Here is a 27,887-nt window from a genome sequence, read left to right as displayed (position 1 = left end):
CTTAACATGTATACAAACAAATTTATCAAAGGAGAAACAAGGTGGCATGACATTCTGCTAGTCTGGTGCAACAGTTGTATGTGACATTTGTGACAGTAGCTGCCACATCACTTGGATTTTCAAGGTAGCCTTGAAAAGAACTCAGGATAAGTGACTGCAGTGGTTCTTCTTCCCTGTAATAACACCTGCAGCTACAATGGTGCTTTCCTGGTAAAAGGCAAATATCAGGACTTTCTAAATGGCAAGATAATACCATGTTAATATTAGCGCTTGAATCCGCCCGATACCCATTATCATCCCTGCATTCCTAGCATGCTTATGTGGATTTTTGGTTACAAGAAACGCAGCTAAGAACAGGGTTAGCTGACAAAAGTGAGCTTGTAAATAGGAGTAAAGGCTTTTGCAATCTGAAGTACCTACATAAACACCTACATAGAGAGGATTAAACAAGTGTGTCAAAGGTACAGAGAGATACCCCCAATACAGTTGGATGTTTTTAATTTACGTTGCTTCAGTTATACATTTTATATTTTTTTTTAACTACTCTGAATCCTCTGTCCAAGTCCCATCCACAGAGTTTCATCCCATTTTAAACTTTTCAGTGCCCTGGTTAGGCTTTGTCTGATGAGTAAACCCTGCGGCTAGTGATTCACAACCCATCAGCAGCAGCTGTACGCGTTGCAAGTTCAGTAAGGCTGATGACCATTCTTGAGAGACTCAGCATAGAGATAAAGGAGATCCTGTTGTACACCAACACTGTAAATCCGGCTTTACTTTGAACTGAGGTAGTACTGTGGTAGGCTTGAAATTATGCCAGTAAATACCAGATCTTACTGCTTCAGCAGGTGTTACAGAATCCCCTAATATGCTGAAGAATAAATACAGTTTATCTTTGCAGAAAAAAGAAATGAAGGCATTGGCTGTTAGTTAAAGAGGCTGGCAGAAAAGTTCCTATGAGCTAAAGAGCATCTCCAACTTCTGTTGCAACAGCAGCAAAATGATACCGTAGATGCCATGGACAGGTAATAAGTTAGGCCCGTTGCTCTCCCTTCCGCCCAGGTCTGTTGCACAGTTTAGCCCACAACAGTTAAGCAACTGTCTGGACCAAAAATAACAACAATGAAAAGTAAACGTTAAGCAGCTTCAGTTACAAAAACCAAACCAAAACAAAAAACCCAAGACAAACAAACAAAAAGGTATATGCTGAGCAGCTTCTTTGAATGTTGTACTCTGTTGTTTTGAGGTCATGGTGAGAAAACTAACTCCTTCATTCTGAAAAGAAAAATGAAAGAAAGTCAATAAAAGCTGAAAAAAAAAAACCCAACATATTTACAACTTAGAAACACCAAAAATACCATAGGGAGACTATTTAGAATGGGTTTCATAGGGGAGGGTGGGAGAAGCTATGCAATAACTGTTTTTATATTGGTATACATAGTAAGATATTGCAAAAGCGTACTCCCCAATCCAACACCACCTCCTTTTTTTGGAACTTTTTGGCTGTGGCAAACCATGAGAGACACAACTGGTTAGAAAACACAACATCACCACCACCACCCCCCAGTTCAAGTTGTGACCATCACTGTTTTCAACTGTGGAAAAAAAGAGGGGTTGCAGAAAGTAGGCACAAAATCAACTGGTTTTTTAGTCAGCTGTCTATGCCCAGACCTTAAAACTAAGACTATATGGTCTAAAAACCTATAAGCAAAGTACAGAAGGAAACATCTCTAACTGACTTATGTGATTTACTAAATAAAAGTTATTTCAGAAGTAAAAAAGTGAGTAGGTGTGCAAATGGGAGGAATCTTCTCTGGATTACTGAAGACAAAGCTGTTTTAAATAGTCAAGGTGATTACAAAGTAACCCACCCTAATTTAAAGAACACCGCAGACTCCTTCCATGATTTTTTACTGCAAAGTATTAATGGATAGTATGTGCCACCACCATAAAGGGACATTATTATATTGAGGAAGTCACAACACTGTCATTAAAAAAAAAATTATCAAAATTTTCTCAGCATGTTGCTTATGGTGTAGATGTTTCCTGTTTGATATACTATTTGGAAAGAGCTGTTCACAAACGGTAGTGAACAGAACACTGTGACTGTACATTTTATATGACAAAACACTGACACCTCATTTCAAAAGGTTCCAACTAAGTGGTAAATTCCAATACGACATCAGGCTGGTACATTACATTCACATTATGTGCTATTCCCAACGTGTAGTTCATGTAATAGTTTATAGAAATATTTTTTGTTGTATGTTGTTGTCCTCAAGTTTACAAATTAGACGAAGATTCTGGTTGAAGATGTACTACACAGGTTTTCCTAAAAATTGAAGTTATTTGAAACATTAAGGGAACTAACACCGTTACTTAGTAAAGTCTATAAAGTACATAACCCATTTATTTTGAATGTACTGATACAATTACTCAGTATTCTTGTGTATTTTTAGTATCTTTGGGACCATAAAATCAAAATAAATCATATATATAAAACCTGGATGTCAAAGTAAGCATAGTGCTTATGTGTGCATGTTTCAACCCATATAAGCCTCTGATAAACCAATACAAAGGCTTTTCCTTCAAGTCTACACAAAAACAAAGGTTGACGTATCTTGGCATATAGTTGAAAATTGTTAAATTGCCACTGAATCTCTCAGAATTATGGTATACTTAAGGAATTAGTCCCGCTGGAATCAACTGGAGCCACTACATGGTCAGGTAATTAGGATATTACTTAGAATTTTATTTCATGACACAGCTTGAGATGAATTAATAGCTTGCCAAAAGGAGACCAAAAGGACAGCATCTCATTGCCCCCACTCATTGCCATTTATTTGCTGCCACTTTTCTGATCAGACGCCAAGTCAAATCTACCCATTAATCTTCAGAAAATGATCTTTCATTGTTTGGGCTGGGGGGTGTTTCAGATTAAAAACCTGAACTGGCTTACAATGCAATCAAGGGAGCCCCAAAACTGACATAACCATCCAGTAAGGCTGTGCGCAAGAACATTTGGCAAAACGGATGCCCAGCAAAAGCAGCAGAGACCTCTCATTTGAGGAAGAGCTAGCTAACAAATCACTTTGTTTCAACTTTTGTTCAGGGAAGCAGTATAAATGTATCATACAGGCAAACGAGTGTTAAAAGACACACGCTGGCTCTGCGTTACTGCTTTCCTTCTCCAAATGGACACCAACCTGACAACTAAATTTAGGTTCTCAGAAGTGGCCACATGATAGTGAAAGCTAAATAAAGTTAAAAAAACAAAACCAAAACCAAAACCCAAACATATTTCAGATAGGGAATCAGAGGAAGATGTTTTTGTACATGCAAAGACAAACAAGCACATTTCCAGAAGTATGTCAGCCTAGGGCAGTCATCAGTGAGGATTATTAGCAACTGAGTAAACCTGCCATTGTTCTTACAGCACAACAGGTACTTTCCAGGCAGAATTAAACTGGAGCAAGTGAAGTGGCCGATGCTTCAAAGGACTTCTAAACTTGGTTCACAGGGTTTTCTACTTGACAATGGGACTGTGGGCACAAGCCTAAGTGCCTGTGATGCAATAAACACATCATCCAGTGAGTCTCTAATGCTAACCTAGAAGTCAAAACCCAAAACACAGTTTTCAATAATGAAACATTTTCTCCTGACTTCAATAAACTCTGGATCAGGTTTTGAATAAGCTTTGAATCAAGAAAGTAAAAGTAACTACTGCTACCACTTGATCCACATAATATCAACGACAGCTTCAGAGGAAGCCTACTTGCCAGAAATAAAGCGCAAACTCCATGTTAAAGTGAAAAATTTAAAAAAAAACAAAACAACCCCAAACAACCACAACCAACCAAAAAAACCCAAACAAACAAAACAAACCCCAAAACCCCAAACAAACCAAAACCTAAACAAACAAGAAATCAATACTGCTGTTAATTTTTGCTTCAGTGATTAGTATCTTTTACTTATTTCAAGTCTCAGGTCAACATTCCACTTACACAACAAGTCACACTACCAATACATTGTCTTTACCCAGGAACTAAACAAAATTCCTACAGGATATGAATATATTCTTTGATAACCTCATTGTCCATGGGCACACACAAATCAAAATACAAAGTCCAGCACTGTGACAATACTCAAGTTTCCTTTTGGTTTTAAGCTTTATCAAGAAAAGCATCCATGATCACTACTGAGTTTCCAAAACTACCTGAAGTCATCTGATTCCACCAGTGCTTCTTGGGGAATACATAAACACACACACAAATTGCTACGAAACTACCAAATACTCAAAGACTTGTTAAACATTCTGTGAAGAGAATACGATGGTTAGTCAATTAAAGAAGATGAAGTCTGCATATTAATTTTCAAAGTCAGCAAGCAATGAATAAAAATTTTCTTAATTCCTAAAAATAATTCTCATCTGCTAACAAGCACACAGATAGTACATGACAAAACACATCGCGGGTTATTCATAACCAGCAAATTTATTCCACTGGTAGCGTGACTGCCAGAGTGGATCAGGCACTGGATGCAGAATCCCCAGCTCTGCCACAGGCTTCTGCCCTGACTCCAGGAAAATCACTCAGAAGTTTTGTCCCTTTGTTTCCCCTCCCCATGCTGTCTGCCAAATTGACTAAGGCTCTGATCCCACTAACTTTTCCTGGAAGAGAAATCCTATTGACACAACTGAATCTGGAGGTTAACAATATGTACATCCGTGGGCATAATGACAGGCCATTAGGTGGCACAGCCCAAGGAACTGAATTCCACCTACAGGGAGAAGTAACTGCTTCCCGCCACCTCCCTCGGGAAGAGATGCAGGGTCCTGGGTGAGGCAGCTGACTGGGCAAAGACAAACGTCCCCCCATCAGAAAGATACACTGCCTTCCCTACCCTCCAGCTCTGTGCATCGTACCTGGCACCCTGCAGGAGATGGGCTTACAGGTACCTGCCCAGGTTGTAGCCCTGCACCACAGCAGCACCTTCCCTATGCCTAGAGCAGTTGGTATCAGCAAACAAGCAGAGCAGGGAGGCAAGCAGCAGGGGCAGAAGGTGAGGAGGGATAGCATGGGTCCCATGGTGATAAACCCATGCCAGCCTGGCATCAACAGCAACAGAAGATGGTCTGAACTGCAATCTCTGAGGGCTTCTTTACAGGAGGGATTGTAGGATGCACACATGCATATTATAAGGTCATAAAATTGGCCAAGCACTCCAATGCAAATGCAGCGTGCCTGCTCCCTGGCATGCTACTGGGGACGTGTACAGTAGGAGCCAAATCTTGACCTGGCTCTGACTCTCATTAAGCAATTTAATGAATACTATACTTAATATCAAGCACATAGGTAACCCTGCTAAAGACAGCAGAACTCATGTGCTGAGCTATGGCTCTCCACAGGTTAATTCCAGGGAAACTGAGCCCTGCACAGCAGGACTGCTCATACCAAATAAAGCTGAGCTTGACCATCATCACAGGAAAAGGTTTCAATCAACTTAAGCATTCACCTTACCAACACTTCGCGGGAAAACATAGTGTGCTCTAACAGTTTACAAAGACTATGAATAATATTCATCCAAAGTAAATGATTCCACATTTGATGGGAAAAACAAATTAAACTGTGAAATGAAAAAGACATGTTGTTATTATATTTTTAAACAAGTCATGGTTGATCATAATTGGAGACATGCTGCCCCAAGTAACGAAGCTCTTCTGGTATGTTCTTCCACTAAGAAACAGTACACAATGTTATTTAAATATGTCTCTGGTGGCTTATGAATTTAGGAAAGCAAGCACCAGGTCAACATAGATTCTTCATGACTGATACTAAAAATAATAAAAATCACTGAATGTCTTTAAAGTAGTAAGATAGGGATTTTGCGGGCACAGTTCTCTATATTAAAATGAGCTTGATAGTACTTTAACCTCTTGTGTCAAATAGTTAAAAAATCCTAACATCTTGAATTGCATTAAGATAACCATGTGGAAAGATACTATCTTCTACTGTGGGAAACACACCACTAGATTATGTGGAAAAAGATGGTACATGACAGCACCTGAAAGTACTTCTTTTTCTTTTTTTGTCCTAGCATACGCATGAGAGTCTAAAATGTTCATCTGATGGCACAGACAAATCTCCACAATTTATAATGAGTGTCAACTTCTATCCATAGGTACTGAAAAATCAAAGTAATCTGTACTTGATACTATATATTTACACAACTAACACTTCTTTTACCTGCAACACTTATACTAGAGTTTAAGCAGATGAGTCTACAGTAGAAGTACAGATGACTAGGAGGGCTATGCTTAGTTGATTTCAAAATTTGATGTAATTTGTGTTTCATATCACTTTGTCAAGCTTCTTAAGATTTTGTAGTATGAATAACTAAACATTTAAAACGTAATTAGGTGGAAAATAAAGGATTTAATTTACTAATGTCATTATAATGAATTTTAGCTAAAGTGCCGGTCCAGAAATACATTTCCCATATCAATTATAATAAAAATAGGCACTTCAAATTTAAAATTAAGAAACCAGACATGCTCATTTTTCCAGGATTAATTTAATACAATTGGCATTATATCTCTTAATTTCAGAGCTACAGCCACTGTCTACTATTAAACAAGTTTGCAAAGATGTGATTTAATCCCATGATCAGGGATAAAATAAATTAGACAAAAAAACCCTCAGTATAGTAGTATCTGAAATTTGTTCACTTATCCTCTCCTTTGCAAATTGGGTATACAACCATTCAAAACCATTAAAAGCAATTAAACAAAACCAAGCTGTTTTCCAAGAGCGAACAAAATACTAGAAAAAAAAAATGTTCAGTCCTTTTGGTCTTCCACTGGGAGTTTGTAAGAGGAACAGAAATGCACAAGCAGAAGCAGATGTGGAAAGTATATAGAAAATTTGCGACTGAAAAGCTTAGTCTGTGGCAGCCAGCCAGAGAGCCACTCAACAGTTCGCATGCACAGGATTTAACCACTGTGGAACAAGAAGTCACGTTCTTATCATGCAACTGGAATTGCCTCCCACCTTATACCCATCACACCATTTCTTTATGAGTGCAGATTCACACTGCAAACGTGGCCTCTATTAGGCAGCTGGCTTCATTTTTACACCTCCTTCCACCACATGACCAAGAGAAGCAGCTCTTCCCAGGAGGAGACTGACAGCAATACCCAAATTCCAGCAACATTACTTTGCATACAAAGTGAGGCTGGAAGTTGCTTAAGAGACAACATCTTCACAAAACAACATGCTCACCTTAGAAGTGATGAAGGGCAAGGGAGGAAGGGATTGGTGACTAATACACTGAATGATCTACCAACCTCATCTTCAGAGACACAACAAAAACAACTGAATTAGCTAGTCTGCCCCTGCAGCATAAACGAGGCAATACTCAGCTAACTTCTGCCACCCCCAGTATGTATCTCTGCATCTCTGTCCTACTCACCCTATGAGGAGCTAGTCATTCTAGCTCCTTATAGTCAAGGAGAAGAAACAGGCACTTCTAAGCAACATTTTTTCTGCTCTATTTCATGTTAGGCTCAGATAAATAAGTTATGAAATTCAGTCTTACAAGTTTACAAGTTATGAAAGATCACCAAGTCTCTGAGGTGCAACTTGGTATTCATTTTAGAAGCAGAGACCAAATCCTTTCACACACCTTTAGAGCTGCTTTAAAGTTTGCTGAACTGGGATGTCACAGGCATATCTGTCCCTCTTCTAATATGTATCAATAATCATTAACAAAGGCAACAAGGTCTGACAAGGAAGAAGAGCTCACATAACTGCACACTGAAAAGCCATCAGTGCTGGTGGACTCATTTCAGGAAGGTAATGGTGGGGGGAGTATAATCATTCTTCTGGTTAGCTCCACATGCGAGAACCTGGCTGCCATTCTAGGTATCAGTGGCCAATACCAAAGTCCAATGGCTTTTTCTGAGCCACTAGGTTACCTCCATCCACATGCCTGAACATGCAGTGTTAAAGTGTTCTCAAAGAGCTTAAAAGCATTTGCTCTCTCTCACTGGGGAGAAAAAGCAATTTCTTCCAGTGATTAAATTGAAGAATTATTCATATTAAAAATTTAAATATTCATGGGAACAGGGATAAGGACTCATGTAAGTTGTGGGAAGTCATGTCCATTCTCCCTTTCCATTACAGTGGATATCTAATTATTCCATGAAAACAGCTTCAGCAAGAAAGAACAAAAGAACTCTACCAAAGAATATATGGCTAAGACACACTAGGGATGGGGAGGGGGGAAAGGGAATTGAGACTTTTTTTCAGCCAGGCAATGCTGGTCAGTCCTGTGCGAGTGCTCTAGCCATGTAAATACTGTGAGCAGGGGAACAGAAGCACTTCATCCAGGCTTTCTTTGAAAGACTGATCCCTGCCTCCGTCATTGCCAAAAGGGCTTAGACGCCTAATATCAAAACAGGTTTCAGATTTACAGAGTCTTTATGGAGACGGGAGCATTCCTCTGTCTTAGAGGAAGACGTTTATCCTCCAGAAATGTCTTAAAACACAAGGTTCTCGTCAACTTTCACAGTCAGCTACCTGCCTGTTCTGCAAACTGACTTTCAGACTGCTCACCAAGAACACTGAAACACCCCGGCATTGCATACATTCACTTTTGCATCTAACCTGGCATATAAGCCCACTGAATGGTCACACACGAAGCATTAGGCTGCCTGTTACAGCTTTTGGACTTTCAAGTTAGGAGATCTGTCCAGAGATGCTTCTTCTCACAGAAAAATACACGGGGAGTGAAGGGATAGAAAAGAAAGCCTGGACAGGCTAAGAGGAACAATCTGGCATGCACAGGAGGGCAATCTTTTCCCTGCTGCTTTCCCTTGTTGTCACACCCCCACTTAAAACTATAAGCATCTGACAGTAAGGTAGAAAAAGATTTTTAAAGGATGATTTTCAATTTCTGTCAATGCTTTTCTAGCAATCTTTTGTATTTGCACCATTGTGTGCTGACCGTGAACCAGTTATAGAGGGAAAGATGAAGCTAGGTAAGAAGTTGCAAACTTCACGTATTGTGATAAAAAGACATCACAATCCTCTTAACCTCCCCCAAACCATTTAGTGAAATGAGCAATACAGCAAAAAATGGTGGCACTGAAGCAGGCTAAAATCTCTAATACAGTTTCCTCTGTGGGTCTACGAAGCAGAGATGCTTCCCTAAACTCTCATCTAGTTTCTAATGATTTACCTATTAAGGACCTCCTGCACTTCACCTCCCTTCAACTACAGGCTGTAAGAAGAATTATTTCCTTCTGCTTGTTCTGAACCTGCCACATGTTGGTTTAATGCTCACAACAAAGCTGAAGTCTTACTTCCCATGTACAGTTAAGGTTCAGTCCATATATCATCAGATGCTGTCCTTTCTTTATATAGTGGAACTGCAACTGGAACACAGCAACAGGAACTGCAATTCCCCCATAGGGATATTTCTTATCTACAACCCAAAAGCACAATGGAAAGGCTCAAAAACAGAGTGCCCAAGCATTTCTATGCAACCCTGCAAAACTGGGATGAAAAGCCCTGCACAGCTGGCCAGCAGTTCCTGCAGGATTCTTGGAAGAAGCAAAACTATGCTGTATGTTACCTGAAAACATTTATAACACTTTGATGGGAAATCAGTTGCACTAAATTTCAGTTTAGAAAACAGCACTTATTTTTTTTCAGCAGTGATACCGGCAGTACAAAGTTTTACCTTTCCCTAGGAGAATAAAAAATAAAACATTATTAAAACATGAAGGATACTATGTTGTCAGAGTACAGTGTGCTTTCACAGCACTTTTCTCAGAACTTCAGAGATTTTAGGAAAAAAAGACCAAAAAATTACTATCATTTATATGCAATATTGCTAACTCCAGAGCAGGATGCACTTTCTTCTGTAATTACAAGAGCTCTCAGTAAATATTTACACAGAGCTGTACTCTACTGTTTCACCAGTTCTGTTTTTCCTTCCTCTCCCAAGTACTCTCCTCACACAGGTGTTTTTGGTTTGTTTTATGGCTCCCGTGATTTGTTGCCAATAAATATGTTTATAAGCAACCAATGACAATTTCCTTGAAAAGGCTCACTAGTACCTCATATACATGTTACTTATAGCAATATATCTGACCAAACAACTATATAACTGACACTCTCACATCTTTCTGAAAGTCAATAATGTTACCCGGACTATTTCTATAAAACAGATGAAAAACCATCTTTGTCACTTGTAAGAGTTTGGCTCTAGTCTCATGATGTGCAGCAGAGAATTCCCCTAGACTTTAGGGATGTTTTCCAATACATAAAGACCTATGTGCATTTTTCTCCTATTGCCAGTAACCCAGCTCTTTAAAGCTGCTTAGGACACCTCCAATGAGTGTGATAAGCACTTCAGGGCATTGCATTAAGGAACTGTAACCTCCTGTGGGATACTGTGCAGTAGGTGAGGCTTTATAAAGCAAAGATGCTGCTCAGGAAGGATGTTCTGCAAAGAACGGAGAAGGAAAGATCGCAGACAACATGCATGAAGAAATACTTTGCAAAATACCAGTATTTGCCTAAGCCATCTTTGCCCAGTGCATCTATGCCTTTAAAGCCCAAGTTTGCTTCCAAATGCTAAGGCCCTGATTCTGTTGCATATTTCACATATCGTGATTGACCACGAAATATATTGAAAAGCATTCAGCCAACAGTGCAGCAGCTGCATAGCTAGAGAATACACAAATCCCTTTTAATTTCACATTTACTGAACAAGTACAATATCTCACCAACTAACTAGAGTACAGTCCAGGTCAGGCAGGAATACTTAGCTATGTCAGCTGATCCACACATGACTATCAGTCTCACTTCAAGTCCTTCTGCTTACAACAGACTCCACACAAAGTTTGATCTCACAAGCCACACACCTCTGAAAATCAGATGTTTTATTTATGCCAAGCGTATAGGCTTCCTCTATAGCCAGGGAAGGCAGTCTCAAAGTCTGACTTTAACCCATCTCTTCAATACTTAAAAGACACCTGTATCCTTCCAGTGACTACTTATGGAAGCCAGATTTTTAAGAGGGCTGTTTCAGTAGGCTACTAACAAGGTGCAAATGAGATGTCTACAGACTGGGATAAACCTCTCAGTTCTACATAACATGCAAGAACACTGGCTAGATGAAAAAAAACCCACCACATGTGGGAACCTAAACCAGGAAAATGGACCCTTAGAACACACTTGACAACACTTGAGCTGGTATTTGCAACACAAAAGGCATTAAGCAGCTTCACTCAGAACATCTACATTAAGGTCCCCTAAGATTTTGAAGTCTTGTGGTCAACCTGCAGCCTCAGATGAAGATATTTCTGCCTTTTAATTATACTCTTGTGTCCATCAGACCAAAGTAGGAGCCCAGCACAGATAAATTCCACAAAACCTATTAGGAAAAACAAGGATAAATAGCCTACTCTGGAATATACTCCCTTGTCTTGGAAACAATCCCATCCCATCTATGCTAAACAATCCTACCAAAACTTTTCTGTAGCAATCACAGGATGCCTATTTGTGAGAAAGAAAAACCAACCAACCAATCTGAGGCACTAATAAAAGGCATAACTACTTTGACTGTGTCTTTCACTTTGATGCCTCAGGCTAAGTGGCATATTAAAAAAAAAAAAAAAAAGAAATGTCAAGTAAAAAAAAAAATAAAAGAATCTGAATTCAACCTATGAGACAAGAGACCACAGATACGCTTTCCTATACAGCAAGAACAAGACTAGGGCAATTACTTAACCATTGCCATAAAACGCATACAAAATAAACCCAGTATGAACAGGCTGTAAATGTTCCTCCACATTACAGCTTTCCAAATTATAGTCCATGGACTATTTAATACTGTATCAGAGGTCCCTATATCCAGTAGCTATTTTTAATTAAAGTACATTAAAAAAATTAATTGAAGTAATTCATTATTACTATTCCAGAAAGATATTATGTGGTCACAAATGGCCCAAAATGGGACCTAAGACAATCCGTGAAAAAAGAGAAATGGTTGCAAGAGTCCTTATTAGTATCTCACAGCTGCTATGAAAAATCTTGGAAACCGCTGTCAAATTTATATGTACACATTACAAAAGCAGAAGTTTAAGAAAGGTGCCACCAAATATACCAGGAGAAATACACATACTAGGAGAAAAACCTCCAGTACCGTCTGATCCAGTGAAGAAACAGAATTGTAGACTTAAAGGACAAATAGTAATATTACTCACTCAGACAGTTACAGTCAAAGCCCCACTATGCTACATCCTGTACTAATATGGGTAGCATTTATTTCCACTGTTTTTCCTAAACTAAAACACGAAATTTGGACAAGTGTTTCCTGCTCCTGAATTTACTGACAACTACCAAATATAATTCTTTTTAGCACAGTGCTATTTTTAACTGATCAAATACAATTTATTTCCTTCTTCCAGGTAAGAATCAGCTTTGTCTGTAGCTGATGCCATAACAAGTTAATATATTTTGAGACATACCAAAGCATGAAATGTTTCTTTGGCTACAGAAGCAAAATTAAGATCTTGCTCAGGTTCACATACATAAACACAAACCCACAGCTGCACTAATGAGTAAGATAAAGCCATTTCACAGTCCAATAAAACAATAGGTTTACATGACAAAAAAAAAATAAAAGAGCAAATTAGAAATTTAACATACAGTTTCAATGAAAAACTTGTCTACTGTTTTGCCATCTTCAGCAGAACTTAATAGAAGTTTGCCTCCAGCGTGGAATGGAGAAGAGCTGGCTGCTCAGGCAGCCCTTTATGGGAATGTATGGGGAAATGCCTCAAGACGACAAGCTAAAAATCAGTGCCTGATAAATGGCTGGTGTCTAAAACAAACTAATAGGAAATACTAAGAACGTCTTCAGGGTTAAGATACCTTACTAAGGACAAGATGTATACACTTCATTCCACTCAAGGTAGAGTCTCTACAGCGGAGAGTCTAAAGTTGTCTCCTACGCATCAATACCCAAGAGTTCACCATTTCCAAGGTACATGTTCTGAAGTACCAGGCACCTTTTTTGTGGGTTTTGATTTGGGTTTGTTTGGTTTTGGTTTTTTTGTGTGGGTTTGGGGGTGGTTTTTATTTTTTTTTTTTTGGGGGGGGGAAGTGGGGAGATGAAGGGGGGTGGTTGGATTTTTATTATTTTTTTATTTATTTACAAAGAATAACAACCAAAACCACAAATAGACAAACAAAAATATCCTGACCCAAACTTCAGCATTCTGCTTCTCCTATACTTAGGGTAAGAAAACAGAGTAATCTGTGCTATAATGACATGGAAATTATTAGTAAAAATCAATGCAATTGTATTCTTCAGCAAAGTAAAATAAACAGAATAAAAGCTTGAGTCTTTATGACCAAAATTATCATGTAAATAACTCTCAATATATATACATTTTTTTAAAACGGTACAATTGAAATGTTATCAACTTGTAAAAGCGACAACAGCCAATCTATGAGTAAAAAGGAAATGGAAAACATCCACCAAGGAGTGAGAGGAACAGAAAATGTTGCAATATTTTAATATGACAACATAGCATCCTCATGGCCAGTATGGCAAATTAGAGCTTGCCATGTTTGTGACTGATGAAGCAAACTCGAGACTTGGGGAATAATTTCAGACTTGCAGAAGATTCTCTGAATGACCTCTTACAAGTCCATCAAACATCAGTGTGGGACCTAAACATCCTACATAGCTCAGTCAGCACAGGCCAGCTCCCTCTGCATTCAGGCACACCAGTCTGGATGTGCTCACTCAAGCTTCAAGATCTAAGTCTACTGTTCTCACTTTCTAGCATAGTCAAGTATATACCTATGAAAATAAAAGTACATCAATTTATTTATTTGGGGCCAAGTTCTAGTTCATTAGTTCAAATCAATAACAGAAGTCCAGCTATTTCTCTATCAAATTCTTTTTAATAAGAGATGGACTATCTCATGTTACCATACATTGCACAGCTTTCAGGTCACTGTTACTTGAACATTCATACTAAAAGAAGAAAAAAAAAAAAAAAAAGAGTGAGGACCTAGACCAGAAGTCACTGTGCTGAAATACAGCGGTGCATTTGTATCTGGAAATCATCCTATTGGCTAATATTCAACACTACAAATTTATTTATTTAGAACCCATGCAATCTACTATTTATTTAAAAATACACCAGATATGGTGAAAGTTAAAAGCCTGTCTTGATAGGATTTTCATTTGACATTTAGATATTGAAATAGAACAGTGTAGTAAGTTACCTTTCTTAGATATCCAAAATGCAGTATTATCTTAGCTTTCACTGATACATGTTAGAATCTCTCACTGGTACCTGTGAGAGTAACTGCCACACTGTTGAGATTATGAAGTCTTATGTGCTAACCATTTTAAGTTTATGGTCAATTCTCTCCAGTATTCTGTACCTATGCATTATATATCTATATCTATCTATATATTTATTCCTAACGCTCCACCACACAGTCATTTCTCTGTAACTATGGTTAAAGTCATGAGCACCAATTCTGTAAAATCAGAGGGAATTATGTACCCTTGCATTAAGTTATACAAGCTTGATCCCAAAGCCAAACAAAAATGTTGAAAGCTTTATGCTAGATCAAAACTAATTTGCTGTAAATAATTGTAATATAGTGACTTTTCATAGTTCACCAAAAACTCTAATATTAATCATCATCATAAATCTTTATCACTTTTGTGTACGAGATTGTTACAAAAGTATAACTTTTTTTGTCATTAAAAAAACATAGTTATATTTCATTAATTTTGGCAGAAATAATTGCTCAGGACTGGAACCTGTTACAAAAGATGCAAGCCACCCTCCTTTAAACTTTTCTAAATGTTTACTTCATAAAAACAAATGATATAGACTGGATATAAGGAGGAAATTCTTTCCTGTTAGGGTGGTGAGGCACTGGAATAGGTTGCCCAGGGATGTTGTGAATGCTCCATCCCTGATAGCGTTCAAGGCCAGGTTGGACGAAGCCTGGGGTGACATGGTTTAGTGTGAGGTGTCCCTGCCCATGGCAGGGGGGTTGGAACTTGATGATCTTAAGGTCTTTTCCAACACTAACCATTCTGTGATTCTATATTACAACACAACCCAGTGCAGCTACCTTACAGGACGGCCGTGCCTTCACTTTCCAGATCCAAACCTCGTAATTCCTTTGTAAGAAGTCTTTTCTTGGCATCAGTGAAAATTTTGGTTAGACACGTCACCTGACATTTGGCCTGCCTTCTTTTAAGGCCAACTAAAGCCACTCACTGGAGCTTTTGAGAAACTGGTAAAAAGACTAGAGAATAAACTCACACCATAACTTCTAAATAACTCAAGCACTGGAGAGACCACAGTAGTAGAAGCAATAAACTTGGTGATTTAAAGGGGTTTTGAATTCACTAAAAAACTGATGAAGTTGGCATCCACTTGTAAATTCTATTCTTACTTCTTTTAAATAATGCTAAAATGTAACATTACCAGTTATTGCAAATAACTTCCTATAGCCTCAATTAACTCCATCAGTGAAGGCAGACTAAGCCTGCGTAGTTGCTGGTCCTTTGTTCTAGGGCAACTATTCAACACCACCATTTCCTACGTAAGAGTTAAGCCTAACTCTTCCTCCCAAAAGAATGTCAGATGCCTTGTTCAATCAATCTTCTGACTTATGGTGAGCAAAAGTCTAGATCCAAAGGGGGAAAAAAAAAATAAAAAAAAGGGAAATATTCCAAAGTCTCATTCCATACATTACCTTGCCAATGCTATGCAACTTAATGAGGGGTTAAACTGAGTATTAGGACTGTCCTAAGCACTGTTTTAAAATTATATATTGCTCCTGTTGGGAGCACACAGCACAAGAGGCAAATCTAAAACTGCTTAGATCTTATTTCATTGACATGATTTTCCCACTGTCACTGGAATAATTTATTGATTTGTCTTTGACTGAACAGAAGCAAAGTCCTCTGCCTTAAGTCATACTTACAGTGTTGTTCTTAGTCTACTGTAAAGTACCTATGGAACAGACTTGGAAATTGAGACCCAATGGTAACGTAAAATGTTAAATTTCATACTTTACGCTTGTCATCACAGCACGTGTGAAACAAATTTTACTAAAGCACCACTTGAAAAAGCTTGGAAAATTATCCACTGTGCTCTAGTGTTTCTAAGAAACTTCTGCTGTTTCTGGTATCAGCAAGTTTGCTATTTTGGCATCACACTAAAGCCCCAGTGGCTTCATTTCTGACCCCTTCAAACAAAAACAGGCTGCTCAACAATGTCTAATCCGTGCGTCATGTAATCCTGCTTAATACTCTACAAACTCTGGGTAATATTCGGGTAGTTTTTAAATTTAGCAAAGAACATCCTGGCCTACTTCAAAGATACCCTCGCCTTGGGTAGTGTCCCCTAGAAACATCACCCACACTCTTTTCAAGGAAGAAAACCAAACACACAAGCTTATAAGGGAAACGTACAACAGATAAAATTAAGAGATCCTGGTCTAATGACATAATAAAAACATATTATATCAGAAATCAAATTATTGAAATGGGAATGCATTATCCAAGTACCAAACACACCACTCAAACAATTAAAGAGACATTCTGACTTTCTAACACTGCTTAGGCCCCATTTGCCAGAACAGGACAGAGCCCTGCACAAGTACATCCGACCCCCTCCTTCCAACAAGGGCAGACTGCTGCAAAGGACTGTGGCAGGGCCAGCTAAATCACACAAGCCTTCCTCCTCCCATTGACACGGAGCTATTAATATAAAGTCAGCTATCGCTCTGCCAGAGAAACAGAAAATCCCTTCTTTGAGACATCATTCACCTTCTGTGGCATCATTATCTTAAAAGTGGCTCACATTGCAAACACTACCAAAGAGGTCTAAATTAAATTCCATTATAGTTCTCCATTATACTGTCCTGACTGTCCTTCCTAAGGTCTCTCAGACCCTCGCTGAAGGACAAATATGTTCCTATTTTGTTTAGGCTGTCAGGCAGACAGTCTCCAATCATTAGCCTCTTGTCAACAGTAGTGCTGGGGTAGATTACTAGTGAGCAGTGCTTGTAATGGCAGGTGCATGGCCCTGGGGCTGCCATCTGCCAGGAAGGAAGTGTTCTCCTCTAGGATGCTGAGGAGACTGACAAATAATGTAAACAAAACACTGAATCACTCCTGATCTATGGAATCAAGCTACTGCATTACTTTTCTGCAATCTAGATGTTACTATCACAGGTGGGGGCTTAGAGTTGAAGCTAGGGTTGAATTTTTTTTCTCTTAATTATTTCTGTGACTGATTTACTGAGATAAAAAACACACTCTAAAATAACTTCCATTTAACTCAAGCACGCAAATCTGGATTTGAAAAAAACAAACAAAAACACAGCCTAGTATCAAAGATGTTTGTTTTGGAAAGCATTTCCCTACTGCTAACTTGTAACATACCTCTTTCAAGCATGTACTGCCCTTCACTGCACACAAGAAGTGAATCATTTTAATTGTTATTTTATTTACATCTATACATAATTTCGGGTCATAATCACTGACAATAAATTCAGAACATCTGTTTTGGAAAAAAAAATTAAATTGTGAAAGTAAGAAAACCTGGATAGTAACAGAACTCCGCATATTTAGTCCTTTAAATCTATTTCCACAAGGATTTCTCATGATCAGATTGAACATCTTTCCTAAACATTGCTGGTTTAGTGGCCAGTTTTTCACCCCAGCTACCAAGCAACAGCACAATGCCATGCAAATGCACATGCACATACAAGACTAGTCGCTGTGATCACACCTGTTCTTCAGGGAAATTATACATTACTGTCTAACTGTCAACACAGAGATTACACACTATTGCTGTCTTTCAGTGAGCTTCAAATGTTACTTACTATATGTGCTAGCACTTCAACACTCCATGAAGTGTATTTTTCAGGTGAGCCTCTGTAAAGACATAAGCAATCTTTACATTGATTTATCCACGCTTTGGTATCAGGCACGTAATAACTAAGCCTTAAAAACTTGTTTTAAATACAAACTCTTACAAACTAAGGGATGCATCCTACCTAAAATTCGTGTGGAAACTGCAAATACAATCTAAACCAGCAATCCTGGTTTCCACTTTAGCAGACAGAGACGCAGGGAGGAAATTCATGCTACTTTGTAACTTGCATTTGAAAGATGTGGGAACATCTTTCTCTTGCTGGCTCTGCATACTGCTGCTGGTTCTCCAGAGCACCCGGTGGACTGACTAACCCCAAATGTCCACATGCTGGACAGCTAAATGCAGATGAGACAAACATAAGTGTAAAAAAAAAAAACAAACACCCCCCCCCCCCCCAAAGCCACAAACAAAACAACTCACAACCAAACCCCCCCGCAAAAAAAAAAACAACAAACACAAAACCAGCAAGAAAAGACATCTTTGGAAAAGCTGCAAGAGGAAAAACCAGCCTTGTCAACAGCTTGCAGCAAGGCAATTGCTCAGTTGAACTTGGCCTTTCAAGACTGCCACTCTTGACCCCCTACATACATACACACAAAAACTTTAAAAACAGCTACATGCCAGACAACAGACACACAAATAAAACATACCTGAACTTTGGGGTCACTACACCCTCTTCTAAAACTCAAGGGATGCTACTGATTTCCATGTATACACAGATCGCTTCTAAGCAAAACACTAAGAAACTACAACAAAAAAAGAGTTGCGAAACCCTTATAACTACAAGCCCTAATTTATCACAGTCACTACACTCACTTCAAATTGCCATTACACACACCAACATAACATTAAAACTTCCACAAACTCTGCTTAAGTATATAATGACCAATACACAACACACCTAAGACAGATAAAACATATGGACAACCAGTACAAAAGCATACCATACTTCCACTAATGGGGGGGGGGGGGGGGGGGGGGGAGGAAAGAAGACTCCATACAGCCATTTCTTTAGGTGTTTATTACTTTAAAAGAAACATATTAATGGGGCTTTAAGAGAAAATCCAATATAAACAGAAAATACCCCACTGTACCTATGTTGCCATTTAACTGCTGAATGGGAAGAAGTTAGATTATCATACACAAACTCTAGCTAATTTTTCTGTGGATGCTTGCTGTGTTTCAACTGTTAAACCGCTTCAGCATTCCAGTGTAATTAATGCTATTTAGAAATAATAGTAAATCAAGTATAAACAAACCCATGTTATTCTCTTTATTAAATTAAAAAAAAACAAACCACCATAAAAAACATCCTAATACTCAAACATTCCTTTATCCATTTTACTTACAAGCAAATGTTAGCCTCTGTAGCTATCTTGAAAGAAATCAAGCAATCAGAAGCAATCATCAACCTAAGCACTTCCTCTGCCTTGAGCAATGACTGCAATGGTTCATTTTAGAACAAACCACCATTCAACTTGGTCTATAACAATTTATCTTAAATGACTCAAAGTAACCATGACAATTCTTTCTAGGAGCAGTATAGCTAAACAGGAAGTATAAAGCAAAATAAAAGTCTAATAGATGCTATACATTTTAATATTCTGCTTGTAAAAGCTGACATCCATATAATAAACATAATTTAAACTATCAAAGGCTTCATTTAATCTAGACAACTTCACTTTACATTTTACATTTCACAAGTGGCACTTCAAGTTCAGACCTAACTATTTTGGTTTGGTTAGCTGTAAAATGCAACCTGAGAGAAAAGAAGTTGATTTCTCAAGGTTGGAAAAAAAAAAAAGCAGCAACCTAAAAAAAAAAACCAACCAAAAAACAAATCCCTCAAATTTTTAATTCTAAGCATGAGGTAAAAAAATAAATATATATATATATATAAATATAAAATAAAACTATGTAAGGTATTAGGATATTAGTTCTTTCTGCTGTTAATTTTAATGTTCTTGCAGAATTTACCACAACTACTTTATTCAAAAAAGAACTTAAAAGATGTATAGCTTTCTAACACAGCATATAGTTTTTCTAGTACTTTTAAGAAGCCATTTAAAATGAATACATGTTTTGTTAAAAAGACAAACATTCTCATGCTACTCTGAGAACCAAAACTTCATGGCAGTTGGCATATTAAAGAAGGGGGAGGGAACCCTTAATAATTCACTGTGCGAAAGTAATCCCAAAGAAAAACAATACAAGGGTTATGTCTTCAATAATCTAAAATGCCATTAGAAAGACACAGAAGAGATTTCTTAGATAAGCTTTTTATTGTTTAGCTGCAATCATAAAACCCTCACAAAAGAAGAGCTAATTGACAAGGGGGGATGTCATTATTATCAAAAATCACCTTATTACGATGTTAAGTAGATGCATTACAGATTATGACTTCTTTAAATAAATCAAGACAAAAGAAACTAACACAGGAGGAAAACAACCCTCAAGTTCTTTTGCACCATTACACAGAGCATCTGTTCAATTTTAGAAAACTAGATCAACTACTAGAAACATTCACAAGTTACAGAGTATTTTGTTAAAAGAAAAAGAAAACAAAATTAAAGATAACCCACCCAAGTCTGGTGTTTTCTATTAAGCAAAAATTCCCTATTACACACCCACTAAATTTAATGGGAATTTTACTTCAGAATTTCAGGATTACACAAAGAACAAAATCTTGACCCCACCAGAGACAACTCCCATTTGACTTCAATAGAACTAAGATCCACCATAAAAAGTCACATAATTACTAAGTGTAATCTGTCATAAATATACTGGAATAAATAATTTACACTGTATGAGAAAATTACTGTAAATTTCTCCATAAATAATGAAAACCATACACAGTTCATACGTTTTTTAAGCAGGAAAAGCAGTCATCATTTAAGAACAAAGGCTAATTACCAGCAAGTAAGAAGTTTGAACCAACCAGTAACAGCATTACTTTATTTACACATCAGATGACGGCAAGTGTTTCTCCAATTCTTAAACATTTGCACACTTTCAGAACACAGTAAAACTGAACAAACCGGTAATTTCAAGCAACCTTCTAATTGTTCTGTTTTGACAGCAGTTGTGGATGCACTCATTTGCTCTTGCCATGACAGAATAACACGGACAGAGATTTCCAAAAGCACAGCACTAGCTACAGCAGAGGCAAGTTACTGATAGCAGAGAAACAAGCTACACGGGAAAGCCAGCCACCTTTAAATAATACAAATAATTTACCTTAGAACACCCACATGAAAACACATCTACTACTACAGACCCCCAGGCACATTTCAAACTCTTGTTTTTTACATGTATTTTACACAAATCAAAATATTAATTTACTGAGGTGATTACAAGGAGTCTGTTTGTATTCCCTGTATCTCTTACATTCTCCTGTTCTAAATATTAAATGTATGTGAATTTTCCAATGTTTTACAATCGCTAGAAACCTCTCTTGGGTTTTGAAGAAGTTCTGAAGAATTAAAGCTGCTCATTTTGCTAATAGAGTTAAAAACAAAATTTGAAGAAGTGCAAACAACGAAGTAAACAATGCTGATCATATATAAGCTATCTCTTGTGCAAACGATTTTTACAAAATTACATTCTCTCAAATCTACCTGAATTACTACTGTGTTAAAATGATCTTGTTTATGCTCAAAATACAATTTTCTTTAAATAGCATGTTTTTCTCTGTAAAACATGGCATTCTTCATAGTCTCCCAAATCACAATGTTCAAAATTCAAATACACTGGTAGAATACTCGGTGATCTTTTTACAGAGTGGAGACAGTCCTTCTGTAAACAAACCTTGGTGTGAAATCCCAATGAAAACCAAAAGAGACACTAGGACACCTGCAGAAGTCAGTGACTCAATTCAGCTTACACCAATCAAGTACTTTGTGATACATTTCTCCTTCCCCCATGCTATGGCTTTTCCAGTTTGCCTGCCACAGGTGCAACTAACCCGACCCCCTGGTTTTGGCGCCTAATACTGTGTGATGCTGGGGTAAGGTTTCTCCTCCCCACGTTGGCTTTGTTACTCCCCAAGTCCCCCAACCCTGAGTACACGCAGCAGGCATGCACACTTCTCAAGGAACAGGGTGGTGGAGAAGCCAGCCTTGCCTCCTACAGAGAGAGGAGATTTCAACCACCTTCTTTCCCTGCACCACTCCTTGATGTGTTCTGTGTTTAAAAGCTTACGGGAAAGAGGAGAAATAAACAGGCATGCAGATTAAATATTAAAATAAAGCAAGCCTATAAACACCCTTTAACAAATTCATAGCAGAACTGAATCCCCTCCTCTGGACACCACCGTGTACCAAATTAACATGACTGTGTTTACTGCATTCTCCTTTTTACTGGGTGGGAAAGAAAGTAGGAAGGAAGGAGGGAGGGGAGGAAGGACAGCAGCCAGTTGCCCCTGCTTATCCCACCCACCGTCTCCTTCGCTCCTGCTTTTTGTCCATCCACTCCAGGTTTTCTTTGTAGCCGGTGCCCGCCGCCCCTTCTCCCCCCCTCCTTAAGGTCAGCAGTTTGGGGAATGTTGTGGAAATAGCTCTTTCCCAACCTGGGCCTCGGTTTGCAGTTGGGGCTGTAGGTGGCTGAAGAAAAACTCCTCGTTTCTGTGAAAAAACAAATTTCAGTTTGCAAAGCAAAGGGCACAATCATTTGTGGGTGCCCGGGGCACCAGCCCAAGGCTAAGCATCCACATCAGTCCGGGTCAAGCCCAAAAATCAACCCCAGCAAAACTAAAAGCAACAGACTCAAAGTAATGCTCTGCCCTCAGCCCTTCCAGTCCATCAGAGTAAGTGTCCATCATCCTCACAAATTCTGACACTGCATTCAGCAATCCGCTCGCCTTAATTAGGTGCAAAGCTTGCTCTGCAAACGGTGTCTCTCTCTCTCTCTCTCTCTCTCATCTTTTCCATCTTCCTGTACTTCCTATCAAAAGAGAAAATATTTTCTTCTTCAAAATCAACTAGCTACTGAGAACACAGAAGAAAAAAAAAAACAAACTGCGAGTGTTTTTTACAAACTGTCGCTGTTGGGCTGTTACTGGAGCCCCCCATCAGCACCATGACTACAGCAGCAAGCACTATCCACCTCTAAGAAGCTATGTTTCCTGCAGAGTGCCACCTCACCTAGCTAGCCCCGTGAACATACAGTACAACTATGACTGCATACAGGGTTGAAGTACCATACCTTGCATAAACTGAAGAGCAAAGAGAATCCCTACAGCGTCTCATCATTAACTTTTAATCCTTGACAGGCTGGCTTTTTGGTGCCTTCCTCAACCAGCCCCCAGCTGCACACAAATTCTCACTCCCTGAAAGAAGGCAGGTTGCTATTTTGGGAGTGTGTGCATATTTCTTTGTTTCTTTCCTTTTTTTTTTTTTCACAGCATAACTGCCACCTCCACAAAGGAACAGCTACATAATTAAAACCTAAATTCTCTCTTGCCCTAAGTTTCCCATTTCTTTGGTTTGCTTTTGCCTTGGAACACCCGTCACTTGCAGTCGTATAAAAGCAAAACAAACCAAGTGGTCATTCATACTGGGGCTCAGCTGACAGCTGGGACACAGTTACAGCCCACCATAGAGCAGGCCTTGAAGGGAAATGTACAAATGTGCGATACAACATGCAACAGCTCATGCATATAGTGACTTCTGGAGAGAATTATTACCTTTTTTAAATTCATTTTCCATGCTCACCATGATTTACTGTTGATACTTTTGCAAGATATTTCCAAACCTAAATATTAAATTTATCCTTCTTATTTTGGCATGATTGACCTTCCCAGCAAGAGAGCCAAAGATTAGTTTTTTGGGTGTTTTTTTTTGTGGGATTTTTTTTTTAAATAGGATTTTAAAATAGTATTAGAAGCTGCATTAACATAAACTATTTTGGTCATATTTTCCAAACACTTTCCAAAATCTTACATAAGAAAACTCTGAAGTACAGCCCAAACATAGTAACTGTGTAAACATTAGCCTCTATTAGGGTATCCAAAAGTATACACTCATAGTAATAATAGCACAGAACTCAAACGTGAAGAAATACCCTAAAATTAAACTTTTTCTCATACAAAGAGCCAGTGAGTTCCTCCAAGACTGTTTATTACAGGACATATTGGGGGAAAAGAGATTTTTAAGGAAGCAAGGAGGGAGAGGGCTCTACCCAACAAAACACAACCCTGCAGCAAGGAACAAACACTAAGCACAAACACGCATGGCAGGCACTGTCAGATGTAGCTACTCACCTTTCACAGCACTTGCTTCTTTAAGGTTGTGAGACAGAAAGTCTATGCTGGCATAGGTGCTCATCTCCACTCCGTTGATGCCACCGTTCAGGACGTGCCTGGCTTTCGACCTGGCTTTGTCACAGTTTGCCAGGGTCCCATCCACCACATCAATGGCGATGTAGTTGAGGCCATTCTGGAAGCCAGCCGAGGTCTCCCGGCACATGGGGCTGCTACCCTGCTCCTCCTCCAGGCCTTCGCTTTTCCTGAGGGACACATTCTCCACGGAGGCCGAGTTGTGCCTTTTGGGGTTGTGTGCGAAGGAGGGGGACACAGGGGTCACAGTGGTGGTGGAGGCGAAAGTTTCCGAGCTGTGCCTCCTGCGCCCCTGCGGATCTGCCCGGATGACCTTAGCCCCCCGATTTGGGTCTGGGGGAGGGCTAGAGAGAATGAAAGCCTCCACCCCAGAGAGGGTGAGCCTCTTCACCCCTGCCGTGGGGCTGGTGACCCGGGCACTTTCTGGCTTCTGGACGATCGGTTGGGGTGGGGTGGTTGCCATGCCAAAGGTCATCTCGGTGTAATCCCCACCATCGGACGGGCTGGATGAACAAGCCACCCCCACAGCCGCCTTCAGGTAGCGCCCCTCGGGCTGGCTGGTGCTGGAGGAGGAGCCTGGTGAAAGCGCTTCAAGGGAGCCCACCGAGACCATGCCGGACTGCGAGGGCGACTGTGACCCGAAGTCAATGTTCATGTAGTCAGAGAAAGGGGAGCGCCTCTGCCCAGTGCCTGAGCCCAGGGAGGAGGCCGGGCTGTCCGCAGGCAGTGAGGGGGGAGAATAAACGGCAGCATCCCCAAAGTCGATGTTGATGTATTCACCGGGGCTCTTGGGCTCGGGCGGCAGAGGGTGCTCGTTCATGCTGGGCAGCATCGTCCGCAAGGTCTCCAGAGAGAGGCGGCTGGGCCGGACCGCCCGCTGGCACCGCTGGCTCAGGAAGCTCTCGGTCCGGCTGTGCCGCAGGGGCAAAGGCACCGTGTGGCTGGAGGGGGCGAAGGTGCTGGCAGACAACTGGCCCGCTCCGCACACCACCTCCTCGGGGATCATCCTCCCTGGGGAGTTCATGAAGACATACTGGTCACTGTCCTTCACCAGGCCCTGGCTCTTGTAAGAGCGGGGTAAGGAGCTGTACGAATAGCAGCCGGGCTTGGGGGGCTCACTGGAACCGTGCCCCGAAGGGGCAAAGAAGAAGTCCGGGGGAGTGAGGGAGGGAGCCTGGGGCCCATGCTGGCGGTCCCGAGGGGACATGTTGATATAGTCACCGTTACTCAGCCTCCCATCCGAGCTCTCCACAGACAGCTTGGAGCCACACCACATCCGCATATACCCGCTATCATCAGGGGAGCTCTCCCCGGGTGAGCTGGTCTTATAGCTGCTCCTGTTGCCGGGGGACCCGCCACCCGCCCCCGCCCGGGGCTGCAGGATCTGCTTGGGAGCAGACACGCTGGTGGGGCTCATGGGCATGTAATCATCGCAACCCCGGCCTCCCTGCCCTAAGGCTGCGGCCACGCCGGGGGTCATAGGCATGTAGCCGTCATCATCTCCCCCTCCTCCTCCCCCCCCTGCCGGCGGCCCCAGGTTGGTGCTGCTGCTGCCGGAACTGCGGTGGGAGCCGATCTCGATGTCCCCATAATCCTCGGGGTAGGGGGTGTAGGTCACTTTGGGGGAAGCGCCGGCTTGACAGGAAGGGAAGAGGCGGCCGGCACTGCCGGCGAAGGTAGCCCGCATCAGCGTGTACTCGTCGAGGGAAGCGGAGGAGACCTGCTGCGGGGCGGGCCGCTGCCGGCACGGGGTGGTCAAGGAGTAAGTACGCTTCCGATGGCCTCTGTCGGCCGCGGCGTCGGGGCCGGGCCGGTAGCAAAGGCGGCCGCTCGGGGGGCGCTCCATCGCCATGTAGCCGTAGAGATCGGTGCCGCCCCCTGGGTCCCGCACCGGCGGGGTCTCGGCCACCGACTCGGGGGTGTTGCTGCGGTTGCTGGCGGTGGAAGAGGAGGAGAAAGGCCGCAGGTCGCCGCCCGGGCTGGAGCCGTACTCGTCGAACGACATGAAGCCAGCGTCGCTGGGGGAGCCGGAGACAGAGGCGCTGCCGCTGGACGGGCGCTGCGGGTGATGCGGATGGGCAGCCTCGGAGCCGAGGCCGCTGCTGGAGGAGAGGCTGATGGGGCTGGTGGCAGAGGGGGGCGAGTGGGATGCAGGCATGGACATGGAGCGGCTGCTCTGCAGGCCGCCGCCGCTGGCCAGCACCGGCAGCAGCTTCCCCGCCTGCCGGCCCCCGCCGCCGCTGCTGCTAAGCGTGTGCGAGCGGCTGAGCGGGGTCCGCACGGGGCCCGGACTCATGGGGCTGCCGGCCACTGAGCCCACCCGGCAGCCGTCGCCCTCGCTGGCCGTCCGCACCCGGCACGGCGTGCCCTTGGTGCTGGCGCCGGCGGCGAGGCTGTCGGTGCGGGAGCGGCGGAGGAGGCCGGTCTGGCTGGGAGGCAGGTTGACCAGGTGGTGGTGCCGGCGGCCGGGCACGGTGATGGGGTGGGTGGAGGAGGCACCGCTGCCGCCGGGCCCGGCGGCCCCCCCGGAGGAAGAAGAGGTGGAGGACTGGCTCTTGCTGCGGGGCCGGAACTCGGACAGCTCCTTCAGCGCCTTCATGGCCTCCAGAATGGTCTCGTGGATGTTCTGGGCCACCACCGAGTCGTCCGCCTGCATCCAGAGCTCGCCGGGGCCGGTGGCCGCCGAGCGCCCCACCTCGATGAAGAAGAAGCTGTCTGAGTGGCCGCAGCGGCGGATGTTCATCAGCTGCAGCGTGACCGAGGGCAGCTCGCAGTTGAGGCGCACGAAACCGATGGTGCGGGCTGAGAGGCAGAGCCGGTGAACGCCGGTAAGGTTTTTACTCTGCCCCAAGCCCTTGGGCTTCAGCGTCACCTGCCAGACCTCCCGGTAGGCAGCAGATGCCGGGGTGATCAGCCCGTAGTTGAGGTCCTCGCCGGCGGCGGCCAGGGAAGCAGCAGCCGCGCTGCAAGAAGCGGCGAAGGGGGAGGCGAGGTGGCGGTGGGGAGATCCCTGACCGGCCACCTTTCCCTCGTTAAGCAGATCTGTGAGAGCCCGGTACCAGCCCTCCTGCTCCTGCTCGTTCTCTGCCGCCACGGCGAAGTACTCGTCCTTGGTGTAGAGGGCGATGAGGTACTTGTGCTTGGCGTCCGCCCGCTTGTTGATGTTGAGGCAGGAGTCCAGAGCGATCACCCGCTTGGGCGCCCCGGACTTGTTCCTCCATTTCTTCTCGCTCTCGTAGTACTCCAGCCGGGCGCCCCCTGCGCCAGCCGCCTCCTCCCCGCCGCCGCCGGGGCCCCGCAGCACGAAAAATCGCTTGTGGCCATGCTTCTGCTTGCGCAGGTACCCGCACTTCCTCACGCCCTGGTTGTTGTTGTTGTTGTTATTCAGGTTGGGGCCGGGTGGGGAGCTCACGGCGGGCAACAGCCCTAGCACGGCGGGGCTCGCCATCCCCGACCCACGGCGGCAATGCCGCCCGGCTCCTCTCGCTGCTGCTGCTGCTGCCGCCGCTGCCGCCAAGCGGGGCTGGGGACCGAGCGCCGCGGGGAAAA

The 27,887-nt window shown here is 42.1% G+C and overlaps 1 protein-coding gene across 3 annotated transcripts; it reads right to left on the bottom strand.

The window, feature by feature from the left end:
• Position 1: 1 nt before the first annotated feature.
• Positions 2 to 27,887, bottom strand: IRS2 (insulin receptor substrate 2). 3 transcript variants are annotated; one of them, XM_061472787.1, is made up of 2 exons: positions 24,264 to 27,887; positions 2 to 1,272 (listed from the first exon to the last, which is right to left on the bottom strand). In XM_061472787.1, the coding sequence occupies exons 1-2, from the start codon at positions 27,784 to 27,786 to the stop codon at positions 1,268 to 1,270; spliced, it is 3,528 nt and encodes a 1,175-aa protein (XP_061328771.1). In that variant the 5' UTR covers positions 27,787 to 27,887; the 3' UTR covers positions 2 to 1,267. The 3 variants fall into 3 exon arrangements, with proteins under 3 accessions (XP_061328771.1, XP_061328769.1, XP_061328770.1); XM_061472785.1 differs by lacking the exon at positions 2 to 1,272 and adding an exon at positions 20,274 to 22,626; XM_061472786.1 differs by lacking the exon at positions 2 to 1,272 and adding an exon at positions 22,486 to 22,945.

This window comes from Pezoporus flaviventris, unplaced genomic scaffold (assembly GCF_033815535.1).
Source record: "Pezoporus flaviventris isolate CSIRO_AGI_PZ_B2104156 unplaced genomic scaffold, CSIRO_AGI_Pfla_v1 ptg000072l, whole genome shotgun sequence".
Classification (NCBI taxonomy): domain Eukaryota; kingdom Metazoa; phylum Chordata; class Aves; order Psittaciformes; family Psittacidae; genus Pezoporus; species Pezoporus flaviventris.
Note: the sequence above shows the minus strand (reverse complement) of the source record. Positions and strands in the feature narration are given on the sequence as shown.